We start from the raw sequence: 25812 nt of genomic DNA, 5'->3' as shown, positions 1-25812 counted from the left end.
CACAGCTCCTCCTCAGGTCTGGGAAAGGTACTTAGAGTGTCACAGCAAAATGCAAGGTGGAACAGATCGGTTAGCATAAGTAGTTAGCACATATTCTAAGAGACCATTCAAGGTGAAGAACTCTGTGTAGCTCTAGTGCTTGTCTCTCTCACCAACAGAAATTGGTCCAATAAAATAAATTATCTCACCCTCCTTGATTCTTTAATATCCTGGGACCGACCTGACTACAACAGCACTGCATAAAATCCTGGGCACTTTTTAGTACACACACACACACACTATATATATTCATTTATATATATATATATATATATATATATATATATATACACACACACACACACACATACACATAGAACAAGCAGACATGCACAGAGACGTCACTGTCATTCGGTGTAGTCAAAAGAAACAGAACAAGGTATACCATAAAATGTGGCAACTATTCAGAGGTTTATATTCTAAACTCACCAAGAAATGATTTTCACATCTAACCATTTCATGAACAGGGAGAGCGCCAAATATGAAGGGGGCAGTTCTCAGTGTAACTACTTATCTAATCGACAGTGCACTGTCAAGTTCATGACTTTTATTATCATTTGTATTACATAGCACCTAGGAGTCCTAGTCATGGACCAGCATCCCATTATGATTCTTACATAGTAAAAAAAAAAAAAGTGTAAATTGGGAATTTGGAGAAAGAAATAAGAAAAATTAAACCGTATTTTAGTTCTTTGAAAAAGATATAACCTCCACGGATCAGATCTTGGGAACTGATATTTTCTCCTATGCATAGAGCCTCATACGTGACATACTCTTCGGCACAGAGAGGAGAAAGAAAACTTTTCAACCTTTCGTTTCTCTCAGTTTAGACTTAGTAGCTCTTCAGAAATATGTTGCTCACACCACAGCCATTCACTTCCATAACCAATATCACCATCATCTAATCCTCTTTTGTTGCTGCCGTGCCAGTCCCCACTGCCTCTCTCAAGCCCAGTCACTAAAAGAAACCAGCTACAGGATCAGGCAATCAGGTGCCCTAGACCTGTCATGACAAGGAGGCTCCTCACGACCCTGCCTCCATGCTATGGTGTGGCCCTGGTCCCACACAGCAGAAGGGGGCCTGCCTCCTACCCTGGAGAGGCAGCACTGGCAGCAAGCAGCCCTCTCTGCCCCTGAAAGCAATGGCAGGGGTAAAACTCAGGGCCTCTCCCACTCAGAAACAGCCAGAGGTGAAAGCAAGAGCCGGTACACCGTGTCGGACTGGACCAGCTTCTCCGGCGGTGATTTAAAGGGCCCAGGGCTCCAGCTGCTGCGGGGAGCCCCAGGCCCTTTAACGCGCCGCTTGAGCCCCACTGCCAGAGCTCCGGCAGTGCTTTAAAGGGCCCGCAGCTCCCCGCAGCGGCCGGAGCCCTGGGCCCTTTAAATCACTGCTGGAGCCCTGCCGCCACTAACCCAGCAGCAGCAGGGCTCTGGAAGCGATTTAAAGGGCCCACAGTGACAGAAGCACTGGGCCCTTTAAATCCCCGCCCGAGCCCTGGGGCCCCGGCAGCCAGGCTCGGAGGGGTGCGGGGGGGATGGAGGAATTTAAAGGTCCCAGGGCTCCCGGCAGCGGACAGAGCCCCGGGCCCTTTAAATCACTGCCGGAGCCCTGCCGCCACTACCCCAGCCCTAGCCTGAGCCCTGCCGCCCCGGGATAGCAGCGGCAGGGCTCCCGCGGTGATTTAAAGGGCCCGGACTCCACAGTGGCCGGAGCCCCAGGCCCTTTAATTCACCCCTGAGCTCCCAGCGCCTCTGCAGCTGAGGCCTCTCCTCTTCCGGTTGAGGCCACGCCCCGCTCAGGACTCCAGCGTACCGGTAAGTCCTTTAAGTTACTTTCACCCATGGAAACAATAGGATTCACCTCTTACCCCAGAGAGGTGGTGGCAGCGGAGGTGCCCTGCACTACTTACAGCAGATGGGTGTATCTGTATGGGTGCAGGTCCACTGCACTTCTTCACCTCTCAGGGCTATTAACACAGGCTGTCTGCAGACTCAAGCAAACATCACTGTATTGATTACACTCAGGTCACATGTTCAATCTTTTCTTCCCACCTGTGAGGGCTACAAAATTGCTTTGTTTTCTTAAAATGAAATCTTAGAACCTGAGGTAATCACATGACTCCAGGAGCTGCTGCATACAGCCAGTAGCAGAGTACTTGCACTGTACTTTGTAGAGCAGAATGCTGAGGAACACTTAAACTTACCGGAGTTAGACTTCTGTTCTTCCTACAGCTATGACTGATTTCTCATTTGGCCTTTTAGTTGCCACCAACTTACCCTCCCACAAAACTGGAGTTGCGGCCCAGTGGGTCTAGGCAGTTCACAGATGCAATGACCATATTCCCACCACTCCCCTGGCCTGTCCAAAACACAACCTCAGCCCCATCACTCTTGTACAAAGTTCTGCCATGAAGCTCAGCTCTGTGACACGTAGGGATGTGCAGTCTTTATTGCAACTGCTCTGTTGCTTAGCTCTCCCCACCGCAGCATTCCTCAGCTTCTCAGAACCCCAAACGTTTCTGTTCTTCACTAGTACTCAGTAAATACCATATACTGTGTGTAATGGGTTTGTTGCTGGCCCAGAGAGCCCCGAGGGGGGGCAACAGGGTTCGTTGCCCGGTGTGCGCCGCACCAATAGACACACCAGGGTGGAGAAGCAAACCAAGTTTATTCGAGAACTCAAAAAGGCACTAGGAGACCAGCATGTCTCAAATCAAGCGCAGCACATACAAGCAAGTTTTCCCTTTTATATTCCAAGCTGTTTGTGTGTAAGCCTTTTGTTCTGGTTTCTTCCTACCCCTCCCTCCCCGACAACAGTTACAGCAGGCAGTACATTAGAAACGTCCCCATTCGCATGCTTATCTTTGACCTTGCAAGCTCTATGCACTAGGCCTTTCCCTCCCCCTTTTCCCCCACATTATCACTAAAAGTTTTGCTAATGTGAACGAAACTGCAGCTGTCTGCTAGAAAAAGCTGACCATTACATTTCTGCTCCGGCCTGCGTCAGCATTAGGCTGCTAGCATATAGGTAGGTTAAAGTTCACAAGATGGAGTTACCGTGGCTCACTTAGACACAGAGCAGGGAGGTTTCTTCGGCACTTATGGCCTTCCATCCCCCCCGAATTACCTGGTAGCTATGCCTAGTGACACCAACAGGTTGGATCACAGAAACCCCCTTGGGAGCTGCCACCAATGTGCCAAGACTACTTCTGCCCCTGCTTTCCTGTCCTGTCAGCTTAGGACTTCAGTACCGTGCCTGGTTTGAGCCAGACTTGCTAGCCTGCTGCAAACCCAGACCCAGGTCTGAATCATGTCCCCTAACAGCTATAGGCTTACCTGAAAGCAGCTAACAGAAGTGTTCTTGTCTTTAACACTCAGATGCCCAACTCCCAATGGGGTCTAAACCCAAATACATCCATTTTACTCTGTATAAAGCCTACTTAGAATCAAACAAGTATGTAGCCAATATTAATAACTTCAAATACAAAAATGATACATGCATACAAATAGGATTAATAGATTCAATAGATCATGACCTTTACAGAGATATGTTACATTGCATATGTAGCATAAAACACATTCTAGTTATGTTATATATATATATATATATATATATATATATATATATATATATATACACACANTTATTTTATATATATATATATATATATATATATATATATATATATATATATACACACACACACACACACACACAAGCATATTTCCATAAAGCCTTATGGGTGGCACCATCACACTGTGAAATAAAGGGTTTCTTCACAATAGATTTCAATGCATCATTCTCTTACAAGAGGCTGCACCAAGATCATTTTCCCTTGTCAAAAAGCAGAATGGCTTTCAATTATACTTTGACAGAAGTGGAAAACTATAGGCACTTTGATAAATATAGAAAGTACTTAAAATACTTTCAGTACTTTATAATTGGCTCTCAAGACTAACATATAGGCAAGTGAGAGTGGCGTTTGGATGATTTTACTCTATTCAGGAATAAAAATTAAATTATTAATTACGTTTCCAATTTCCACCACACAGTCCATGTAGAAATCCCTCTTCTGATGTTCTAATAGAACTCAATGCACTTTAGAAAGAATTAATTAGATTTGGTTTGAATTATGATTATGCTATATGCACTATTTTATGCCTACCTCGCTAGGTCGATAACGAACATGGAAGGAACTACATTGGTCATATTTGTATATGAAACAGACAAATGTATATGTTAAATGATCTTAAAATAGAGGCCACTTTACATGAAATTCTAATGGTCAGCTATTCCATATTTATGCAATCTTGATTAAAGTTGCTAACAAGCAAGGATAATGTGACTATATGCTAGTGTGCTCCTCGCAGCTGCATTAAAAAAATGAGAGGCCACTCACCAGTTTACTGGGGGAAAGGTATTCATCCATAAGTAGCTCTCCATCATCTTTAACCACTGGGCTAGGATTCAGGAGACCTTGCCACCTCAAATCAGTCACCCGGACTGTGGCTGAGCCTGGACGGAGGACTCTGCCAAGGTTCCAGTTTAGTTCCATTTCGATATGGCCTAAGCAATAAAACAAGAACAAGAACTAGTTTTCTTTTTCAGTATTTACTACATACTCTTAGCAAAGGTTAATTTGACTTATCTTGGGAGTTGGCAGGATTTCCACAAGGCACTATAAATGATCAAAAACAAACAGAAACTAAACTGATACAGAATATGATACCCAAGCAACTTCAACCTTATTCTGTATGTTCCTTTTCTCTCTCCTCCTTTAGCCTCTAGTGATCTCCTCTCAGGTCCTGTCTTGCCATGATCAATTTAGACTGTAAGCTTTTTGGGGCAGGGACTTTATCTTTTACTAGCTATATAAAACACTATGCTCTATACACAAATGTTCTTTAACAATAATAAACTTAAGATATTCACGTGAAAGATCTTCCCTCCCACTCCTCCCTTTACACTCATCTGCCTCCTCCAATAACAGCATAGCCCACTTCCCCACACCCCTCGCCACACCTGCACCTTACCCAACACCACTTAGGATTGTAAATGACACAGAAAAGAACTCATAGAAGCTCATACTGCCAGTGTAAGTACCAAAACATACAATTACTTTTCTCCAGCTTCTTAAGCTTTAACCATGGACAAAATAGATTGCAGTATAGGATGTTCTGTACTATGTGAAACAGATATGAATTATTAATGACTGCTCTTTGGGTCAGTCAGAACATGTCAACTAGTTCCTACTGCTGGAAACTCTTTTTTTTTTATATAAACAAAACAAATCAAACCTGTTTCAAGGGAGGAATAAGATAAAGTTTAAGGTGATAGGATTGAAGTAGTTATCTAAATTAATTCATACTGAACCAGACCATTATTTGGTTCCCAGATCTACTACTCTGGACAAAACTTATAGCAATTGATTTTGAAATATCAAAGTCAACAGAGTGTGCGTGTGTGTGCAGGCTTACAGAGAACTCTTGTTCAGGTCATTTATCATTTTTCTGTGTGAGTTCATTTGGGAGCATAGTGATTTTCTCGTTTCCTCCCAGAGTTGTTATTGAGACATTTAGTGCACTGGAGGAGGTACACCACACACTGTGATAGGCATGCATAGAACCCATGGATCTTGAAAGGTGTATTGTGGGTGGTATTGATCACTGTAGTTTTGTGAAGTATCCTTACGCCACTGTTTCAGATACACCAGAAATCAATTCAGTCGGCTTTGATCCTTCTTGTTCCTTGTTCAGTGTGGATTTTCTGGCATACTCCTATGCAGATTGCTGGGAAGAATTTGGTCCAATTAGTCTAGACAATGTTAGCTTTATTCAAAACTTTGGGTAATACCAGTCTCCAATTGTTCAAAAAAGTCAGATCTTGCTGATATGAAGCAGAACAGAAGACTAAAATAAAAAGACAAAAGTAATAGAAGGAAACCTAGTTTTGCTTGAAGAATTGATGGTCCAGTGTCTGACTAGGACTACAGTTGTCTATTGTATGGATGTATGACCACATGGATGACAGTTAAATAAGTACAGTAACTCCTCACTTAACGTTGTAGTTATGTTCCTGAAAAATGCGACTTTAAGTGAAACGATGTTAAGTGAATCCAATTTCCTCATAAGAATTAAGTTAAGGGGGGGGGGGGGGGGGGTTTAGGTTCCAGGGCAGCTTCCCCTACTCTGCAAGCACCAGGGGCGGGGGGCTCAACCCTCAGCCTGCCCACTCCACCCCTACCCCCAAGCCCCCATCCTTGACCTGCCTCTTCTCCCACCCACCTCCTCCCACTTTATTTGGCAGGCTGTGTCCTGGCTTCTCCCCCTCCCTCCCCTCTCCGCCCTTCTAAACACAACAAGCCAGCTGATTACCGTGTTCAGGAGGCAGGAGAGGGAGGGGGAGCCTGCGCGCGGAGTCCTCGCTCCTCCCCCCTCCCTCCAAAACGCCGCAAGCCAGCTGATTGCCGCCGGCAGGAGGCAGGGGAGGGAGGCGCGCCGAGTCTTTGCTCCTCCTGCCCAGGGCAATCAGCTGGCTTGCAGCGTTCGGGAGGCAGGGGAGGGAGGGGGAGCCTGCGCGCCAAGTCCTCGTTTCTCCCCCTCCCTCCTGCCTCCAAAATGCCACAAGCCAGCTGATTGCCGCTGGCAGGAGGCAGGGGAGGGAGGCGCGCCGAGTCTTTGCTCCTCCTGCCCAGGGCAATCAGCTGGCTTGCGGCGTTCGGGAGGCAGGGGAGGGAGGGGGAGCCTGCGCGCCAAGTCCTCGTTTCTCCCCCTCCCTCCTGCCTCCAAAATGCCACAAGCCAGCTGACTGTTGCGGGCAGGAGGCGGGGGAAGGAGGGGGGAAGGCACTGATTGGCGGGGTCTGCCAGCGGGCGGGAGGTGCTGGGGGGAGGAGGGGGCGGGTGCGTAGGGAGGCTGCCAGCTGTGGAGAAAGCAGGCAGCTAAACAACGTAAGAGTGGAGCATTGCACAACTTTAAATGAGTATGTTCCCTAATTGATCAGCAACTTAACAATGAAACAATGTTAAGCGGGATGACTTTAAGTGAGGAGTTACTGTATGGCTGTTTTGTTAGATTATTTATAAAGGTTTATAGTTCCGTTTAATTCTAGCAAAGATATCAGCATCAGGTGACAGGTCTGCCTACTGTATACATTCAGTATGTTGTTCTGGAGCTGTGTAGATTGAGAGTCCTGAATTATTGATGTGATCCATCAATGCAAAATGCAACCGTGCTAATAGCAGGAGTGTGCAGACAATGGCACTAAAGAGTTAACCCACTTACATAAAAGAAATAATTTATCTCATCATTTCAGTCCATCGCTACAACATTTCAAAATGTCCTCCCATCTCTGGCACATGTGTTGATGCAGCACTTACTTAAGGTTTGACAAGCAGATCAATTTGTGGTTTAATATCTGAAGTGATGCTCCCAATTCTATACTTCCTGCTATTGATCTGTTACTCATAACCACTGGAGTAGTAAAGAGAACAATATTTTCATTACAAATTGTCTGTGTTGAAACAAAGTTGTTGTCAGTAAACAATATCAATCTTCTAGGGTGCATTTCGATCACGTTAAAACTTCCTCAAGAGGAGACAGAACTTTGAGGAATAATGTCCAAAATGAGAAATACAAGACAGTGAGGCAGGAATCCTAACGGTGAAGTACACTGCTCAAACAAAAATCCAGTTAATCCCAGAAATATGTGCTGGGATAGCTGGCAAAACTACTGCACCCACAGGAGGTATATGCAATATATGGTAACAGAAGTTCCTTTGTCCAGGTGAGAAGTAAGGGGAGAAAATTAGGCTAAAGAAAATGATGGAAAGTCATGGACTCTATGATTTCTGTGAGCACATGCTCCTGTGCTACTTTGTGTACAGGTCAATTGTGGGAAGACAGTAGCTAGCAGCAACAGCAAAAGTCACTAAGGGTACATCTACACTACCGGGGGGAGTCGATTTAAGATACGCAAATTCAGCTACGTGAATAGCGTAGCTGAATTCGACGTATTGCAGCCGACTTACCCCGTTGTGAGGACGGCGGCAAAATCGACTTCTGGGGCTTTTTGTCGGCAGCGCTTACTACCACCTCCGCTGGTGGAGTTAGAGCGCCGATTCGGGGACCGATTGTCGCGTCCCAATGGGACGCGATAAATGGATCCCCAAGAGGTCGATTTCTACCCGCCAATTCAGGCGGGTAGTATAGACTTAGCCTAAGCATCTGCTCTAGGGTTTCTTATAACCATTTTGATATCCTAAAGCTTCCCTAGGGTTCTCCTCTACTCTCAGCACAGACTGGCTGCTGAACTCCTTACACATTTGCAGGCTCTACCATATCCTACACAAGAACATTGAATTCTGAAACAGGTAAGGTTATCAAAATTAAGAACTCAATAATAGTGGGGGATTTCAATTATCCCCATATTGACTGGGAACATTTCACTTCAGGACGAAATGCAGAGATAAAATTTCTCGATACTTTAAATGACCGCTTCATGGAGCAGCTGGTACGGGAACCCACAAGGGGAGAGGCTAGATTTAGTCCTGAGTGGAGCGCAGGAGCTGGTCCAAGAGGTAACTATAGCAGGACCGCTTGGAAATAGTGACCATAATACAATAGCATTCAACATCCCTGTGGTGAGAAGAACATCTCAACAGCCCAACACTGTGGCATTTAATTTCAAAAGGGGGAACTATGCAAAAATGAGGGGGTTAGTTAAACAGAAGTTAAAAGGTACAGTGACTAAAGTGAAATCCCTGCAAGCTGCATGTGCGTTTTTTAAAAACACCATAATAGAGGCCCAACTTCAATGTATAACCCAAATTAAGAAACACAGTAAAAGAACTAAAAAAGAGCCTCCGTGGCTTAACAACCATGTAAAAGAAGCAGTGAGAGATAAAAAGACTTCCTTTAAAAAGTGAAAGTCAAATCCTAGTGAGGCAAATAGAAAGGAGCATAAACGCTGCCAAATTAAGTGCAAGAATGTAATAAGAAAAGCCAAAGAGGAGTTTGAAGAACGGCTAGCCAAAAACTCCAAAGGTAATAACAAAATGTTTTTTAAGTACATCAGAAGCAGGAAGCCTGCTAAACAACCAGTGGGGCCCCTTGATGATCGAGATACAAAAGGAGCGCTTAAAGACGATAAAGTCATTGCGGAGAAACTAAATGGATTCTTTGCTTCAGACTTCACGGCTGAGGATGTTAGGGAGATTCCCAAACCTGAGCTGGCTTTTGTAGATGATAAATCTGAGGAACTGTCACGGATTGAAGTGTCACGAGAGGAGGTTTTGGAATTAATTGATAAACTTAACATTAACAAGTCACTGGGACCAGATGGCATTCACCCAAGAGTTCTGAAAGAACTCAAATGTGAAGTTGCAGAACTGTTAACTAAGGTTTGTAACCTGTCCTTTAAATCGGCTTCTGTACCCAATGATTGGAAGTTAGCTAATGCAACACCAATATTTAAAAAGGGCTCTAGAGGTGATCCCAGCAATTACAGACCGGTAAGTCTAACGTCAGTACCAGGCAAATTAGTCGAAACAATAGTTAAGAATAAAATTGTCCGACACATAGAAAAACAAACTGTTGAGCAATAGTCAACATGGTTTCTGTAAAGGGAAATCGTGTCTTACTAATCTATTAGTATTCTTTGAAGGGGTCAACAAACATGTGGACGAGGGGGATCCAGTGGACACAGTGTACTTAGATTTCCAGAAATCCTTTGACAAGGTCCCTCACCAAAGGCTCTTATGTAAATTAAGCTGCCATGGGATAAAAGGGAAGGTCCTTTAATGGATTAAGAACTGGTTAAAAGACAGGGAACAAAGGGTAGGAATTAATGGTAAATTCTCAGAATGGAGAGGGGTAACTAGTGGTGTTCCCCAAGGGTCAGTCCTCGGATCGATCCTATTCAACTTATTCATAAATGATCTGGAGAAAGGGGTAAACAGTGAGGTGGCAAAGTTTGCAGATGATACTAAACTGCTAAAGATAGTTAAGTCCAAAGCAGACTGTGAAGAACTTCAAAAAGATCTCACAAAACTAAGTGATTGGGCAACAAAATGGCAAATGAAATTTAATGTGGATAAATGTAAAGTAATGCACATTGGAAAAAATAACGCCAACTATACATACAATATGATGGGGGCTAATTTAGCTACAACAAGTCAGGAAAAAGATCTTGGAGTCATCGTGGATAGTTCTCTGAAAATGTCCACGCAGTGTGCAGAGGCAGTCAAAAAAGCAAACAGGATGTTAGGAATCATTAAAAAGGGGATAGAGAATAAGGCCTTGGCTACACTTACCCGCTAGTTCGACAGCTGGAAATCGAACTTCTGGGTTCGACTTATCGCGTCTAGTCTGGACGCGATAAGTCGAACCCGGAAGTGCTCGCCGTCGACTGCGGTACTCCAGCTCGCCGAGAGGAGTACCGCGGAGTCGACGGGGGAGCCTGCCTGCCGCGTGTGGACCAAGGTAAGTTCGAACTAATTCGAACTAAGGTACTTCGAACTTCAGCTACGTTATTCACGTAGCTGAAGTTGCGTACCTTAGTTCGAATTAGGGGGGTAGTGTAGACCAAGCCAAAGACTGAGAATATATTATTGCCCTTATATAAATCGACGGTACGCCCTCATCTCGAATACTGCGTACAGATGTGGTCTCCTCATCTCAAAAAAGATATACTGGCACTAGAAAAGGTTCAGAAAAGGGCAACTAAAATGATTAAGGGTTTGGAACGGGTCCCATATGAGGAGAGATTAAAGAGACTAGGACTCTTCAGCTTGGAAAAGAGGAGACTAAGGGGGGATATGATAGAGGTATATAAAATCATGAGTGATGTGAAGAAAGTGGATAAGGAAAAGCTATTTACTTATTCCCATAATACAAGAACTAGGGGTCATCAAATGAAATTAATAGGCAGCAGGTTTAAAACAGATAAAAGGAAGTTCTTCTTCACACAGCGCACAGTCAACTTGTGGAACTCCTTACCTGAGGAGGTTGTGAAGGCTAGGACTATAACAGTTTAAAAGAGAACTGGATAAATTCATGGTGGTTAAGTCCATTAATGGCTATTAGCCAGGACGGGTAAGGAATGGTGTCCCTAGCCTCTGTCTGTCAGAGGGTGGAGATGGATGGCAGGAGAGAGATCACTTGATCATTGCCTGTTAGGTTCACTCCCTCTGGGGCACCTGGCATTGGCCACTGTCGGGGAGACAGGATACTGGGCTAGATGGACCTTTGGTCTGACCCGGTACGGCCTTTCTTATGTTCTTAAGGTAGCTCAAGTACAACCACCCTCAGCCCAATCAAAAAAAACAAAAAACAAACAGGAAATCCACATTATGAGTAGTCCTACTGACCTCAGTGGGATTACTCACCTGAATAAATGCCATATTAAGAATACGCATCAGTGATTGCAGGATTGGGGACATAGGACTTTATTCAGCAACGGACTTAAGCGGATGGCTAACTGTAAGCACATGACTAGCCCCACTGAAGTCAATGGTTAGGGCAGGGGTAGGCAACCTATGATACGCATGCCGAAGGCGGCATGCGAGCTGATTTTCAGTGGCACCCACACTGCCCGGGTCCTGGCCACTGATCCAGAGGGCTCCACATTTTAATTTAATTTTAAATGAAGCTTCTTAAACATTTTAAAAACCTTATTTACTTTACATACAACAATAGTTTAGTTATATATTATAGACTTATAGAATGAGACCTTCTAAAAACGTTAAAATGTATTACTGGCACGCGAAACCTTAAATTAGAGCGAATAAATGAAGACTTGGCACGTCACTTCTGAAAGGTTGCTGACCCCTTGGTTAGGGCATGGAGTCAGGAGTTCTAATCTCCCAGACACTTACTGAGTAGTCTCAACAAATCACATCACTGGCTGCATTTTAAAATGGTGGTGATAATACTGACCCTACCTACATTCACTATAGGTGTGTTGTGAAGATCACTTGTACAAAACATTGAACATGTAAGGTTCTACAGTATATAAGTGATAAGGATTATTATTAAAATTGTCCTTGGACTATTGTGTTATTAGAAATCCCTGTAGAACAGACTAATTAACTCTTTTCTGTCAATTTCTTCCTAGTAAATTGATGTGATTAGGTCCTGGCAAGTTGGTAAAGCTCCAAGACTTTGCTGTCTTTCTAAAAAAAATTTATATGAGAGTTAATGAGGATGTAGTGCATTCTTCATTAAATATATATAAATATGCATTTCAAACATGGCAGTTACCAGAAGCATATGCCTCTATGTTAATTTTTCCCCTGAAACCTGGGAAACACCCTTTGGACTGTGCCTGCCCATTAGCACTTCTAAGTTCATACATCAAAATATTAGCAAAAGCTCTTGTCCCCATAATTTAAATAGGCTGTTGTTGTTTTTAAAAACAACATCTACACAGACTGATGCAGCTTTATGCCAGGAAAATTTATAGATCCCCATATTAAAGCTGTCCTAGGAAATATAAAAATAAATACAGCTGAATGCCCCAAATGTCCCAGGAGAAGAGGGGGGACACAGCACACTGGGATTTGCAAGTCCCTCTGTCACTGTTGCTATCTTCTGTTGTAGGTAACTCCTTAGTATACATTGTGCTGGTGTCATCACATGAGCCACCAAACGCCACTGAAATCCTGAGACAGCCCTAAGTGACAAACTGAAACCTTTGGTTAACTCTTAGTGCCTTCTGGACCAGTGAAATAGTGCTTATGGTTCTTATCTGAAGAATGGGAGCCAAAAAACCTTGGTTTCCATCTCTCTGCTGTCAGTCACATCCCTCCTTGTGCTTCCACCATTCCTTTCCCTACCATCTCCTGGTTAAGCCTCTCTTCTCACCTCTTCAGGCTCTTCTCTAGCTACCCCAGGAAGCAAAGAAATCAGTCAGCACCCCATAACAAGCACAGTCCTGTTTGCCTAGGCCAGCCACTGAAGAAGCAGCCTTTTCTGCTTTTTGGCTGCTCATGCCTTCAAAAAGTTACTCTGCACAGCAATGAGTCTAATTTCAGGTATGGCACTGGAGTTCCATATTATCTTCTTCCTATGCTGCAGGTCTGAAAATTCTCTATAAAAAATATACTGCTGTGTTCTCAATATATGGAACGTACACTGAAGTATTTAATTTTTCCTGCAATCCATGATTATGTAATTATTAATGTAACTGCAGAATCACAAGCCAGGGCTGTGCTCCCAGCACTACCATCGTCACTAAATGAAAACAAAGAATTCTGTGTTTACCAAGGACTCAACTCTAAGTTACCTTTAAAAGTCCTAAGGGAACTGTAAGTGCCCTTTTAAGTGTAATTCTGTGTAAGTGCACTGCAGATAACCTCTTCTGGAAAATGACTGTTTGGGCAGCTGGAATCTGCTATGATGTCATCAGGAAACTACCGTTACTTTAATCAATCCCTAAAGGGGAAAAACAATTCCCTGCAACATTTATGTAATATGCAGCATCCTACACTACTCTATTTTAGCAGGTGTAATAAAAAAAACGTTAAAAATGTTTTTTATATATAGCAGTCACCCTCAACAGCTTTTTACCTTGGATAACTAGATGTTACTGCATTAATCTTTTGCTATTCTTAAGTACAGGGAAAGAAGTGAACACTGCAGTAATGCTATCTTGTTTTCAAAGACAAAATTGTAAAGGGCTAAGAGCAATTACCATATAAAGCATTAATAATCATTCCATTCACATATTCCCTGACACGTCTCTTGTTTTCATAAAGAATCTGGACTATCAGGCCCTGATTCTCCTCTTGCCTACAGCATTGAAAAACCCAGTGGCTTTAGTGTAGTCATATCCAATTTACACAGGTGTAACGGAAGTCGGAATCAGCCCTTCCTCACTCTACAATCATATGAAGGCTTGATTCAGCAAACCACTGAAGCACACACTTAACTTTAAGCACAGTCTAACTGACGTCAATGGGAATTAAGCCCATGCTTTAAATTAAGTATGTATCTAAGTGCTTTGCTGAACTGGAATTTCAATTCGTTGGGCCAAATTCACTCGTGGTGCAAAATCTGATTTGGCCCATTGTTTACATTCTTCCTGTGTGAATTTACTGCTTGTGAAAGGTGCTAAGTCCTCTCTTTATCCACAGGAAAAGCTTCCTCACAGCATCTTAGCAGTGTGCATAAACCCTGACCTAGAGATGCCACTGGGATGAAACTTCCACTTAAACTCTAAGAACAGGCAGTAAGTGGTACCTAGGCTTTATGTGTACCCTCTGTGTAGGGGTGAATTTCACCCCGAGTGAGAGGCGTGTTCAGTCTTTATGCTCATTCAGAGTGAAATTCACTTCTTTGCAGCAGGCCCACGCTATTAACCCAGATTGGATTTGAACCAGCAACTTGGAGGTGAAAGCTTTGTTTAATTTTCTTACAAATGTAATATAGATAAATAAAAAAGCAGTGTATTTTAAAACCACAAGCTTATATTATATATAAATATAAAACAGAAGTTTGTGGCTTTTAAGTGCATCTATAATGCAAAGCCTGCACACACACACACACGTTGCATGTATAAAGAGCAAGATGTATAATACTTTGCCAGATCTCTGATGAAATTGAGAAATTTTTTATAATAGGTGCTGGAAATAAGTTCACCTCTAAGTTAAATAATTCTGTGATTAGTTGCCAAGTGTTGTTCTTTCTCCATTGTATGTGCTATTAGGAATCAATGAAACAGTAAATCAAAGTTGAATCAATTGTTATAGTCTTTATTGTTAGCAGCCTGTGGAGATAGAATACTAGAAGGTTATGCACCGCTATGTACACCACAGAGGATGTCAATGAATATAAGCCCACAATCTGTGGCTACAAACCACCAAAGCAGGGATGCGCAAACTACGGCCCGCAGGCCGGATCCGGCCCCTCAGGGCTTTGGATCTGGCCCACGGGATTGCCACCCCCGTGGCGCCGCAGGCCCCGCGCCGCTCCTGGAAGTGGGTGGCACCACATCCCTGTGGTCCCTGGGGTGGGGGGGGAGGGCAGAGGGCTCCGTGCACTGCCCTCACCCATGGGTTCCATACCCGAAGCTCCCATTGGCCGCAGTTCCCCGTTCCGGGAGCGGCGTAGGGCCAGGGCAGGCAGGGAGTCTGCCTTAGTGGCGTGGCGTCGCTGCCACCCTGGAGCTGCTCCAGGTAAGCGGTGCTGGGCAGGAGCCCGCATTCCTCCTGCATCCCACACCCCAATCCCCTTCCCTGAGCCCCCTGCCACACCCTGCACCCCAATCCCCTGCCCTGATCCACCTCCTGCACCCCGAACCCCTGCCCTGAGCCCCCGCCACATCCCGCACTCCTCCTGCACCCCAACCCTCTGCCCTGAGCCCTCAACCCCCAGCCTTGAGCCCCCTCCTGCACTCTGCACCCCTCCCTACACCCCAACCCCCTGCCCTGAGCCCCCTTGTACACCCCGCGCCCCTCCTCCGCCCCAACCCCTTGCCCTGAGCCCCTTCCTGCACACCACACCCCCTCCCACACCCCACACTCCAAGCTGCATCCCAACCCCCTGCCCCAGCCCCACATTCATGGCCCTGCATGCAATTTCCCCATCCAGATGTGGCCCTCGGGCCAAAAAGTTTGCCCACCCCTGCACCAAAGGATACAGAGCTAGATTCACTGGCTGCTGTGGCACAAAGTGGCCAATGAGTGCTGGTAGAGAATTACTCTTGCATAGGGAGACCCTCTGGTGGCAGAAATCTGGCAGAGGTGGCTCTGCTTGCTTCTGCACCAGCCTCTTCCCACACCTAACATAAGGAAAGGAGAGGGGCTTTCTGGGGCATGATGTGGCCAGCAGGGGTTGTGGTGGAGCAGAGCTCTTCTACTTCTGATCCTTTACTGGTGTAAGGCCTTACACTAGTGATGGGAATCAGCACTGCCCACCCCTTCCTGTTCTAACTTCCACCACGCAACCAAGGATCAGGGAGCTCTAATTGGCTTCCCATGGCTTCTACTCTTCACTACACCTGAGCACTGCTTGGATGTAGTGGAGAATCAGGGCCACAGTATTTAAATTCTCCCTATCATCATGGATTAATGGCTAAAATGCCAAGGTATACAGAAATTAAGACATCAGCTAGTTGTGTTTATCATAAACACATGGTAGCCTTACATGGAGGATACACCAGGGATAGGGTGACCAGACAGCAAATGTGAAAAATCAGGATGGGGATTGGGGGTAATAGGAGCCTATATAAGAAAAAGACCCAAAAATCGGGACTCTCCCTATAAAATTGAGACATCTGGTCACCCTAACCAGGGAGCACAATATTGGGGAAATAATTAAAGTTGTGGAGGAACCTTAATTTTATTTAAACAAAACACACACAAAAAAACTTTTAAAAAAAAGTTAGTATATCTAAACTTCAGCCATACTCCTCCCACCCATCCCCAACATATCGGTATTAATTTCAGCCTTAACTCCAATTTAATGAAGTTTTTTGCCTGGGAGTACTTAATATCCTTCTTTTTACACCCCAGCTCCAAAATCCTCTGCAAGGGATGGAGTCTATAGATAATTGTATTCTCTTGAGCTGAGTAAAGATTTGATCTACAGTTCAGTATTCTGCAAGTTCTTTCAATATACATTGGATCGTCTGTGACATTTAAGGGACAATAACCCAAGTACTAATTTCGCAGCTACCCAATATTCTCAGGCTACCCTTATGTACTGAAGTATTATTAAAGGTGAAGTAGCACCCATCATGCTAAACACTTTCCAAGCACAGAAGAAGACACAGCTCAACATTCAGTTTTAGGCCCTGATCCTACAAAGGATTATTCACACATGTAACTTTACACACAGTGAGTAGTGAGACTATTCACTATAAGTAAAGTTAAGCATATGAGTAAAGTTTTGCCTAAATGTGGCCTTAATAATTTAGAACATAAAAAGCCATCCCTGTGAGTTTCCAATGCTTTATATTCCTTCTTCATAGCAACTCTATCAGAAAGAAGTCTGAAGGTCTCCCTGTTCTTAATCAGCCATGCCAAGTTAGCATAAAGTCTCATAGGTCTAACTGAAGTTGAAATTAAAGTTGTCTCTGACCTCATTTCCATGTAGACTTAGGAATTAGACTTGCTTTCGCTTAGGAGACTTAAAACACAAAATCCAAGGTCTGAGACTCTGATGCTAGGACTGGATTGCAGAACTGAGACTGGATAGTGCTGAATGCACCAGAACACCATAGCATATCCCATTTCTATCCCTACTCCATGTTCAAATCTTTGTATACTGCTGAAAAGAAAAGTTACCTCCCAGGGTTCTCTCCTCTTACACAGCAGATTTAACAACGGGGAACAAAAGTGTTGCTTCCTCAGCATGTAGCCTGAAAAATAATATACAAAAATTATAATTTGCCCATATTCTAGAAAAGAAAGTAACATTTAGGAACATGTTTTAAGGCCCAATCCAGTGCCCAAGGAAATCAATGGGAAAACCCTCATTGACTTCAGAAGGCATTGGATAAGGCTACTAGACATGATATTTTATGTGTGCTGAGAATCAGAGCAAGATCACTCTCTAATTAAGGGAAACCTGTTTGTCAATTAATCTGTACTGACGCTACAGAATTCCACCAGTTGCTGCACTGTATATAAAGTTGTATATGGTTCAACAACAGACTACTTGTAAAATGGTGAAGATTAAGGAACAGTAATTGTGCCCATCAATTCAAACCCCAAATGTGACCTACTTTAAAACTGTTATATCCAGGCTGGGGATAATCCTCAAGTGAACAGTTCTTATTCATTCTTATTTCTAAGTGACAAGATTTTTTAAGAGAACAAGCCTAGCTAATCCCAGACATGCCTTAATAATGGAGTGCTTTATAGCTATGCTTTATTATTAATTATCTGTACTGCAATGGCACCTAGAAGCCAAGGCCCTATTGTACATCATATAAACATATAACAAAGAAGCAGTCCCTGCCCAAAAGATCTTACAGTCTATGTTAAGGCAGGGGAGAGCACAAAGTAATAGTGCGCTTTAACCACAGAATCTTTCATTTCAAAGATTATCAGGTAGGAAAGAAGATTAAAACAGGAAACAACCATTACAAGAGAGAGACAAACCCACAGCTATATTTAAAAACACTCACATTTATTTGAGAATTATTTGTATCAGGTGAGAAAATCAAAACTTGTCCATGTTTGAGCTATGCACCTGTTATATCAAATTGGGTTTCTGCTCTTTCACTTGATATCAAGCTGATAACATGATTCTGACTATACCAACAAACCTTTGGCGATCCAGGAACAAATCCTGAACTGGTGACATAAAGTGAGCAGAACTTTTAGCATTATACACTCATTAAGAAACAATAAATTAAGAATCCACAATGCCATTTTTACTATCTTTACTAGTTTAGTGGTATTTTAAACCCGGTAGGCTAAAACCCAAGTGCCATTTTAACTCAATAGACTGGTAACCTGCCCACATTGCTGTGAGGACACAGACTAAATCACTTGAGGGCTGATAGTCCTCCAATGCCTTCCCACAGTCGGTGACGGGGCCGGGCCAGAGCCACTTGGCCGGGGCCAGAGCCGCTTGGCCCAGGCCGGAGACGCCGCACCGCCTGGCCAGAGTCGGGGCTGGGGCCGGGCCCGGGCCAGAGCCACTTGGCCAGGGCCGGGCCGGAGCCACAGCCGGAGCCGCGGGGCCGGGCCGGAGGGAGCCACTCGGCTGGGGCCAGGGCCGGGGCCGGGACCAGAGGGAGCTGCCCGGCCGGAGCTGGGCCAGGGCCGCTCGGCCGGAGTCGCTCGGCCGGAGCCGGGCCGGAGGGAGCCGCTCGGCCGGAGCCAGACTGGGCCGTGCCATGCCTCCCTGGAGCCCTCCTCACGCCCCCCCGCCCCAGCTTACCTGCCGCTTCTTGTTTCCAGGCTTCCCGCGCGAATATCTGATTCGCGAGAAGCAGGGGAGAGGGAGGACCCCTCTTAGGCGTGGGGCCCTCTTAGGCGTGGGGACCGATTCAGTGGAATCGGCCTAAGGCCAGCCCTGTACATACCCCCAACAAATGTGCCCACAAGGACTGACAAGTTTTCCAGCAATTTACTAGGAAAGAATTATAATGCAGCTTAATTTACTGTAGCACAAAGAATCCTGGGATATGCTCCCAGAAATCCAAGGAACATACAAGGGTGAGCGCAGCACTAGGGAGGACACTGTAACTCAGGTGTGGCTTTGCAGTGTGGCTGCCCACACCCAGGCGAGGCTTACCTGAGTACCAGTCTGCATAGTTAACTCTGCAGTGAAGGCATACCTTAAGTGTGCTGCCTTCAAAGCATTTTCTAGCATCCACAGTTTGGGAATGGAACTCAGGTATCTCATATAACCATAGGGCAGTAACAATGGGCCAGTTAAAGGAGAGCTTTTTTACAACTAGTACTACATTGCTAGTTGTATACATTATACTAGGGCTGTCAATTAATTGCAGTTAACTCACGTGATTAACTCAAAAAAATTAATCGTGATTAATTTCAGTTTTAATTGCACTGTTTAACAATAGAATACCAATTGAAATTTATGAAATATTTTTGGATGTTTTTCTACATTTTCTAATATATTGATTTCAATCACAACACAGAATACAAAGTGTACACTGCTCATTTTATATTACTGTTTTTGACTACAAATATTTGCACTGTAAAAATGATGAACAAAAGAAACAGTATTTTTCAGTTTACCTCATACAAGTACAACTTCCTCCCAGACCCTGCACCCCCAGCCCTGAGCCCCCTCCTACACCCTAAGTCCCGGCCAGACCCCACATCCCAATGTTTTTTTACATTTTTTTTATAAAGCGCTCTTATCCAAAGCGCTTTACAATAGTTATCTAACAGTATAAACAATATTTGGAAAGATCATTAAGAGGGTCCGCTGAGACCCTTAGTGATTTTCAAGTGGTCTGTGGAAAAATAAGTTAGACTACAAAAACAATCAAGATACCTCACTTTATTTTCATTTACTTTGTATTACTTATAGGAGGAGGATGAAGAAAAAAAGAATGAAAAACGGGGGTAGGGGGGAGATAAGAGAGTGTGTTCTTTTTCTTGGCTGGGTCCCAAGGAGGGGCCCCAAAAATGAAGCTGAGCACAGGGCCCCATTAACTCTAAATCCACTACTGAAGAGAGGTCATATGAGTTGTAGCCATGGCCACAAAAGGAGTCACTTTGAGTGTTGAGATTAGGACATAAATGTCCTCATTTCCAGTACTGTGCTTAGATCAAGTTTTCTGGTAAAGAAAACCAGGTCTAGCAGAAGTCAAAGGAAAACATCAGGGAACAGAAAACAGCTCAGGAGCACATTTGGGTACAAAATGCTCCCAAAAAATTGGCAAAGGAAAACAGTTTAAATTTAAAGGAACACTGTCAAATCAATTTAGGTATTGTATACACAATAATCAAACAAAATGTTTCCATTTTCAATCCAAACACTACAGTATACTGGTATTGTATAAAAAGGAGGACATGAAATGGATTAGTAACCAACTATAAACAAAAGTGAAATTGTCTAAGATCAATGTAATGCAAGAAGTAAACCAGATACGCAGTGAAAAGTAAGTTACATTTTTAACATTCTTCCAGTTTTAGTAACCTGAGATGTTAATAGTTATACAAGCAAAGCCATCTGTTTTTTTAAAAATATCCAAATTTTAATCAGACAGTGCCCTTTAAAAAAGCTTAGCTCCTGCGCCATGATTTTCCATTTTTAATGCACTTCTATTAGTCTTTATATGATATCTGCCATGGCAAATCAACTTCCAACTTGTATAGGGTTACCATATTTTAATTTTTAAAAAGGAGGACACTCCATGGGGCCCCGGCCCCGCCCCAACCCCGCCCCTTCCCTGCCCCAGCCCCGCCCCAACTCTGCCCCCTCCCCTGAACGCTCCACCCCCTGCTCCTCCCCCTCCCCTGCTTCCCGTGAATCAAATGTTCGCGGGAAGCCTGAAACAGGGAGGCAGCAGGTAGGCTGGGGCGGGATGCGGCGCGGCTCAGTCCGGTCCTCCTGGCCGAGTGGCTCTCTTTGGCGGCCAGCCGGCCCAGGCCAAGAGGCTCTGGCCCCGGCGTCTCCTGCCCGGCTCGGGCCCTGGGGCACCAGCCCCCGGCCAAGTGCCCGCGCCCCCGGCCGAGCACCGCGCCCCCGGGCCCCCGGCCCGGCCGAGCCCTGGCCGAGCACTGTGCCGGCCCCCGGCCCAGCCCAGCCCCAGCTGAGCACCGCGCCAGCCCCCGGCCGAGCACCGCGCCGGCCCCAGCTCCTGCTGAGCACCGCTGGCTCCAGCCCCAGCAGCCCCGGCCGAGCACCGCTGGGCCCTCCCTCCCTATTTTCCCGGACATGTCCGGCTTTTTGGGATTTCCCTCCGGACGGGGATTTGAGGCCCAAAAATCCGGACATGTCCGGGAAAATCTGGACGTATGGTAACCCTAAACTTGTATTATGGCAACTATGTGTAGCCCATGTCATTTCATCAAATACTTCTTGGTGGATTTGTTACTGTGTTCTGTGAACACGTAATGATAACAAAAACACTAACCAGACTCAGTTTTTCTAGCAAATTCAAGTCAGTTGAATACTTCTAAATTCATGTTGGTGAGTTGCTCAAGGATGTTCTAACTCAATAATAACATATCTATAATTCTCAGAAGTAAAAATCAAACCTTTCACATTAATATGAAATGTAGTAACTCCAAGTTGAGGAATTTTATTCATATTATTTTGTAGCATTAACAATTTTATACTACTGCAGGTTGAAAAGACTGGATGCTGTATTCTAGTTCTGTCCCAAAATATGTTTCAGTTAGACAGTGGAACAAGTAGTTACCCACCCTGGAGAAGCCAACTCACATCTGGTCAAAGGACAGCTTACATACTGAATCTGACCCACAGTGTTGTGAAAGGTGGCTTGCTGACATCATAGACTTTTTTTATTCTTTCCACTGACACATGAACACTCCACTGAGGAAAGATACAGACCAAAAGATTTTGTTACAGATTAATTCAATAGGACACCAGATCCTTACACCAAAAACTGCTGTTCTCCCTTCCTGCTACAGAGGAACATATGATCAGCAACTACTCCTCCAATATGTCAGGGAATGCACATGTCAGTCTTCGCAGCATGAAACTATGCAATCCTATCGCTGAAGAATACACTTTACAGCCACCACACTTACACCAGAGCCAGTGCTTGGGTCATTAGTGCTATACATTATTTGCTCTTCCTCTGTGACTTGCTAGTAATAATGAATATTATCTAAAGCTCAATCATAGGGAGAGACTGCATCAGAAAAGCTTTTAGATTACAACAATCCTGAACTCTGACATGACCGCACACTACTTTCTTATCCAGGTACTTGATTAGAGGATGGAGGGTGGCAGAGGGTGGGAGAGACAGAGTGTGTGTTATAGAAGAAGATTTTAAAAAATGCAGAAGTCTGAAACATTGTGGGTATTTTGTAAATTTTTTAAAAACAAAGTAAAGTCGTTCACCCCTAGCTTTTATCTTTCACCTTTTCTTTTCTATCCACCGTAGTTTTGCCTTCTTTTCATATCCATCGCCCTCTCCTCTTATGGACATTTTCTTTTACTAGTCACACTTTCATCCATCTCCATTGGTCTTTAATAGCAAATGGGCTTCTAGTGCAGTGTCTCATGTGCCTGCTCCATGTCCTATTAAAACAACATTAAGATGCTTGTCTTCAATAAAAAGAAAATAAAAAGGAAAGTGGACTCTAAAGGCTGGAGTATTCTGTAATAAATGGGAGGAAAATTGTTGCTTCCTCAGCCTCAACACCAGAGGACTGTGCTCAATATGTCATAAAAATATGACAGTACCTAATGGAATATAACTTAGAACAGCATAAAGAAATAAAGACTGAAGGCAGCTTCCAGAAGTAAGCAGGACAAGGTAAAGGATGTAATAAAGTACAACTGATGCGCCCGGCAACAGTTATTTACTGAACGCCAGAAACAATAGTTGTCTTTGTGGCCATAAGAAGCAAACTGACTCAATTGGTAAGAGAAGTGTTTGTTTTAGCCTAGCATTGGACAAAAGGCTGAAGTCAACATTTACTGCATGTTCACTGCAGAAAGTATTGTCTGGAAAAAAATGTCAGAATGAGAAATGCAATAGATGTTTCATTAGAACAGTCACATTTGTTCTCATGAAGAAAACAACTAAAGTATTCAGGCACTGCACAAAATAGGTACCCAATATGGAGGCCTTCTGTATTACATAGAAGGTTCATGGCTGAGTGCTGGCCATGTTCCCTGGAGCATGCACTCTCTAGTTGGAAATCACGGGCATCACCTGCACAATGTACCATCCTGCCTTGAACAGCGGGCATCCCAAACACTCTCCCAATAGTGCATTGGGAGCACACTGCACCTGAATAAACTATGTCTCAATCCTGTAAGGTGATAAACACATCCTGCATGGTGTTGAACTCCCATGAAGGTCAATGGGAGTTGAGGATGCACAGCACCTATGCAGGATCAGGCTCCTAATGCGCTACAGGACCAGCACTTGCAATTACTAAATAAATAAATGTCTTTGTCCATTTCAGAAGCAGCTAAAAACTATGAACAATAACTTATTCCCATCTCTTAAAATAATCAGGGATAATTCCCTACATTTTGGGATTAGCCTGGGTTATTTATATTTCAATATGCTTCCCCTCAAAGCTCCACAGACTTGTACAATTTAAATGCGTAATTAAAAAAAACCCAAACAGATTAATTGTCAACCCTGAAACAAGCAGAGAACATCAAATATTCTGTATAAAGGATTTTTGCCCTCCAATATGGTAGATGCTCTAGTACAGGAACACAAACTGTCTTTGGTCTTAAAACCTTAGAATTTATTAGACAAATTCACTAAAAAAGATTTTTGCTTATTCTGAAAGGCTTGTCTAAATCAGTGTTCCCAGTCTTTTCAGATAATTGTATGAGTTTAACTGTACCAGTCAGTGCCTGCTGCCTCCTGTTCAATCGGGCATATATTACTAATAAATAATAATAATGAATAGTCCTTTACACTTTACAGCATTTCTGTTCTCCAAGAACTACACAAACATTCAAGTAAGCAAGTGTTATCACCCTCATATTATAGATCAGAAAAAAGAGGCACAAAACACAGGGGGACTTGCCAGGAGTTTCTGGCTCCCTGTCTTCTGTTCAAAATGCAATGTCTCAAAATCACAGGATTGGAATTTTCAGGAACATAAACTTCATAACAAGTGGCTTGGAAAGCAGATAGCAGCCTACAACATGTGCAGCACAGAGACATATTATTAAGATACAGAAAGTGGAAAGCTAAGAGTACCAGCAGGGCTACCATGGCTAAGATATTTATGCAGTCCCATGGCCTGACACTACTTCGTTATATTATAATGACCTTGTGCCAGGATGCAGCACCCCAAAGACAGAACCATGTTTGCCCAGACTGGGAAAGGACGTGGCGGTCACCCCTCAAAAGTTGGGAGGATCCCACAAACACCAGGATGGGCTTCAGAGGGGTAGCCGTGTTAGTCTGTATCAGCAAAAACAATGAGGAGTCCTTATGGCACCTTAGAGACTAACAAATTTATTTGGGCATAAGCTTTCGTGGGCTAAAGTGGGTTATGCCCAAATAAATGTATTAGTCTCTAAGGTGCCACAAGGACTCCTTGTTGTTTTTACCAGGATGGGCAGCTCCTCTTCATACCTAGGCACAAAGGGGCTGAAGTATGGCAACACCCATCCCAGTGCCTGCTTGTGGGGCGCTATGGGCACAGGGAAGGCAGTTCCTGCTGTTTCCCTTTTCTCCCACTCTAGGGTAGCTGTGTCTCCCCCACATCCTCTGGTACAAACATGCTCCTGGGGGGCAGCCAGCCCCTGGGGTTCAGACTCCTACCTGCTGTTTATCTCCTGCTGCCAGCACAGGTGGGAGGAGCTCAGCACATCTTCCCCGCCCCCCCCGGGGAAAAGACTGAGCCTCTGCCCCCGCAGAGGGGAAGGAGCTGGGGGTGCCCCACGCAGGCCGGGCCGCAGCCTTTCTGCTTCCCTCCGGGCTTCCAGGTTGGTGTGAGCAGCAGGCAGCGGCCAGGCCTCAGGTTGCCCTGGCAACTGGCTCATTTGAATATACTCATTAAAAATTCACGAGCTCTAGTCACTTGACCCAGCCCCTCCCTCCAGGCAGCGAGGAGAGCTGTGTCCGCCTGCGCGCGTAGTTCCCTCAGCAGCAGCAGCACCAGAACCAGCACCAGCACCAGCACCCTGGGCTCTGGCGTGGCCCGTGCTGGCTCCTGCTGCCGCCTCTGCCTCTCGCAGGGCCTGCCAGCTCCTTGGGAAACGCCGCTAGCAGCCTTAAGCGTAGAGAATATGTCCCTCCTCGCTTGTCTCCTCCCCAGCCTAAAGCTTCAGAGGGGAATGGACTAGCATCCCTCTCCCCCCCCCGCCTTTGCGTACCCCTCCCCTCACTCCAGCCCCGTCCAGTGTCCCCCCCCCCCACACACACTAATGCACAGCCACCTCTACAAAATTCCCCACCCCCTTCATTGTTGGTCCAGCCAGCATCTACCTCATCAACACACCTTCCCAGCCCCCTCAGTCCTCCTCTCTCTTCTGGTCTTCTCCATCTGCGCATGCCCACTGTCCCCAATCCAGTCCTGTCAAACCCAGCCTCCCCATATCATTCCCACCCCCAGCCTTACTAAGGCCTCCTCCAGCTCCATTCCCCACCAGACATACACATGTACA

General features: G+C 44.7%; 1 protein-coding gene across 5 annotated transcripts in view; it reads right to left on the bottom strand.

The window, feature by feature from the left end:
* The window catches only part of LRRC56 (leucine rich repeat containing 56), a gene marked incomplete in the record, with an annotated part of 158073 nt that overhangs the window by 80234 nt on the left and 52027 nt on the right, over nt 1-25812 (bottom strand). The window contains 4 exon segments of one of the 5 annotated variants that reach the window (XM_034770382.1): nt 4440-4606; nt 17328-17401; nt 22584-22743; nt 24968-25176. In XM_034770382.1, coding sequence (XP_034626273.1) covers nt 4440-4595 — 156 coding nt within the window. 5 annotated transcript variants of the gene reach the window in all.

This window comes from Trachemys scripta, chromosome 4, assembly GCF_013100865.1.
Source record: "Trachemys scripta elegans isolate TJP31775 chromosome 4, CAS_Tse_1.0, whole genome shotgun sequence".
In the NCBI taxonomy this organism is placed as follows: Eukaryota; Metazoa; Chordata; order Testudines; family Emydidae; genus Trachemys; species Trachemys scripta.
Note: the sequence above shows the minus strand (reverse complement) of the source record. Positions and strands in the feature narration are given on the sequence as shown.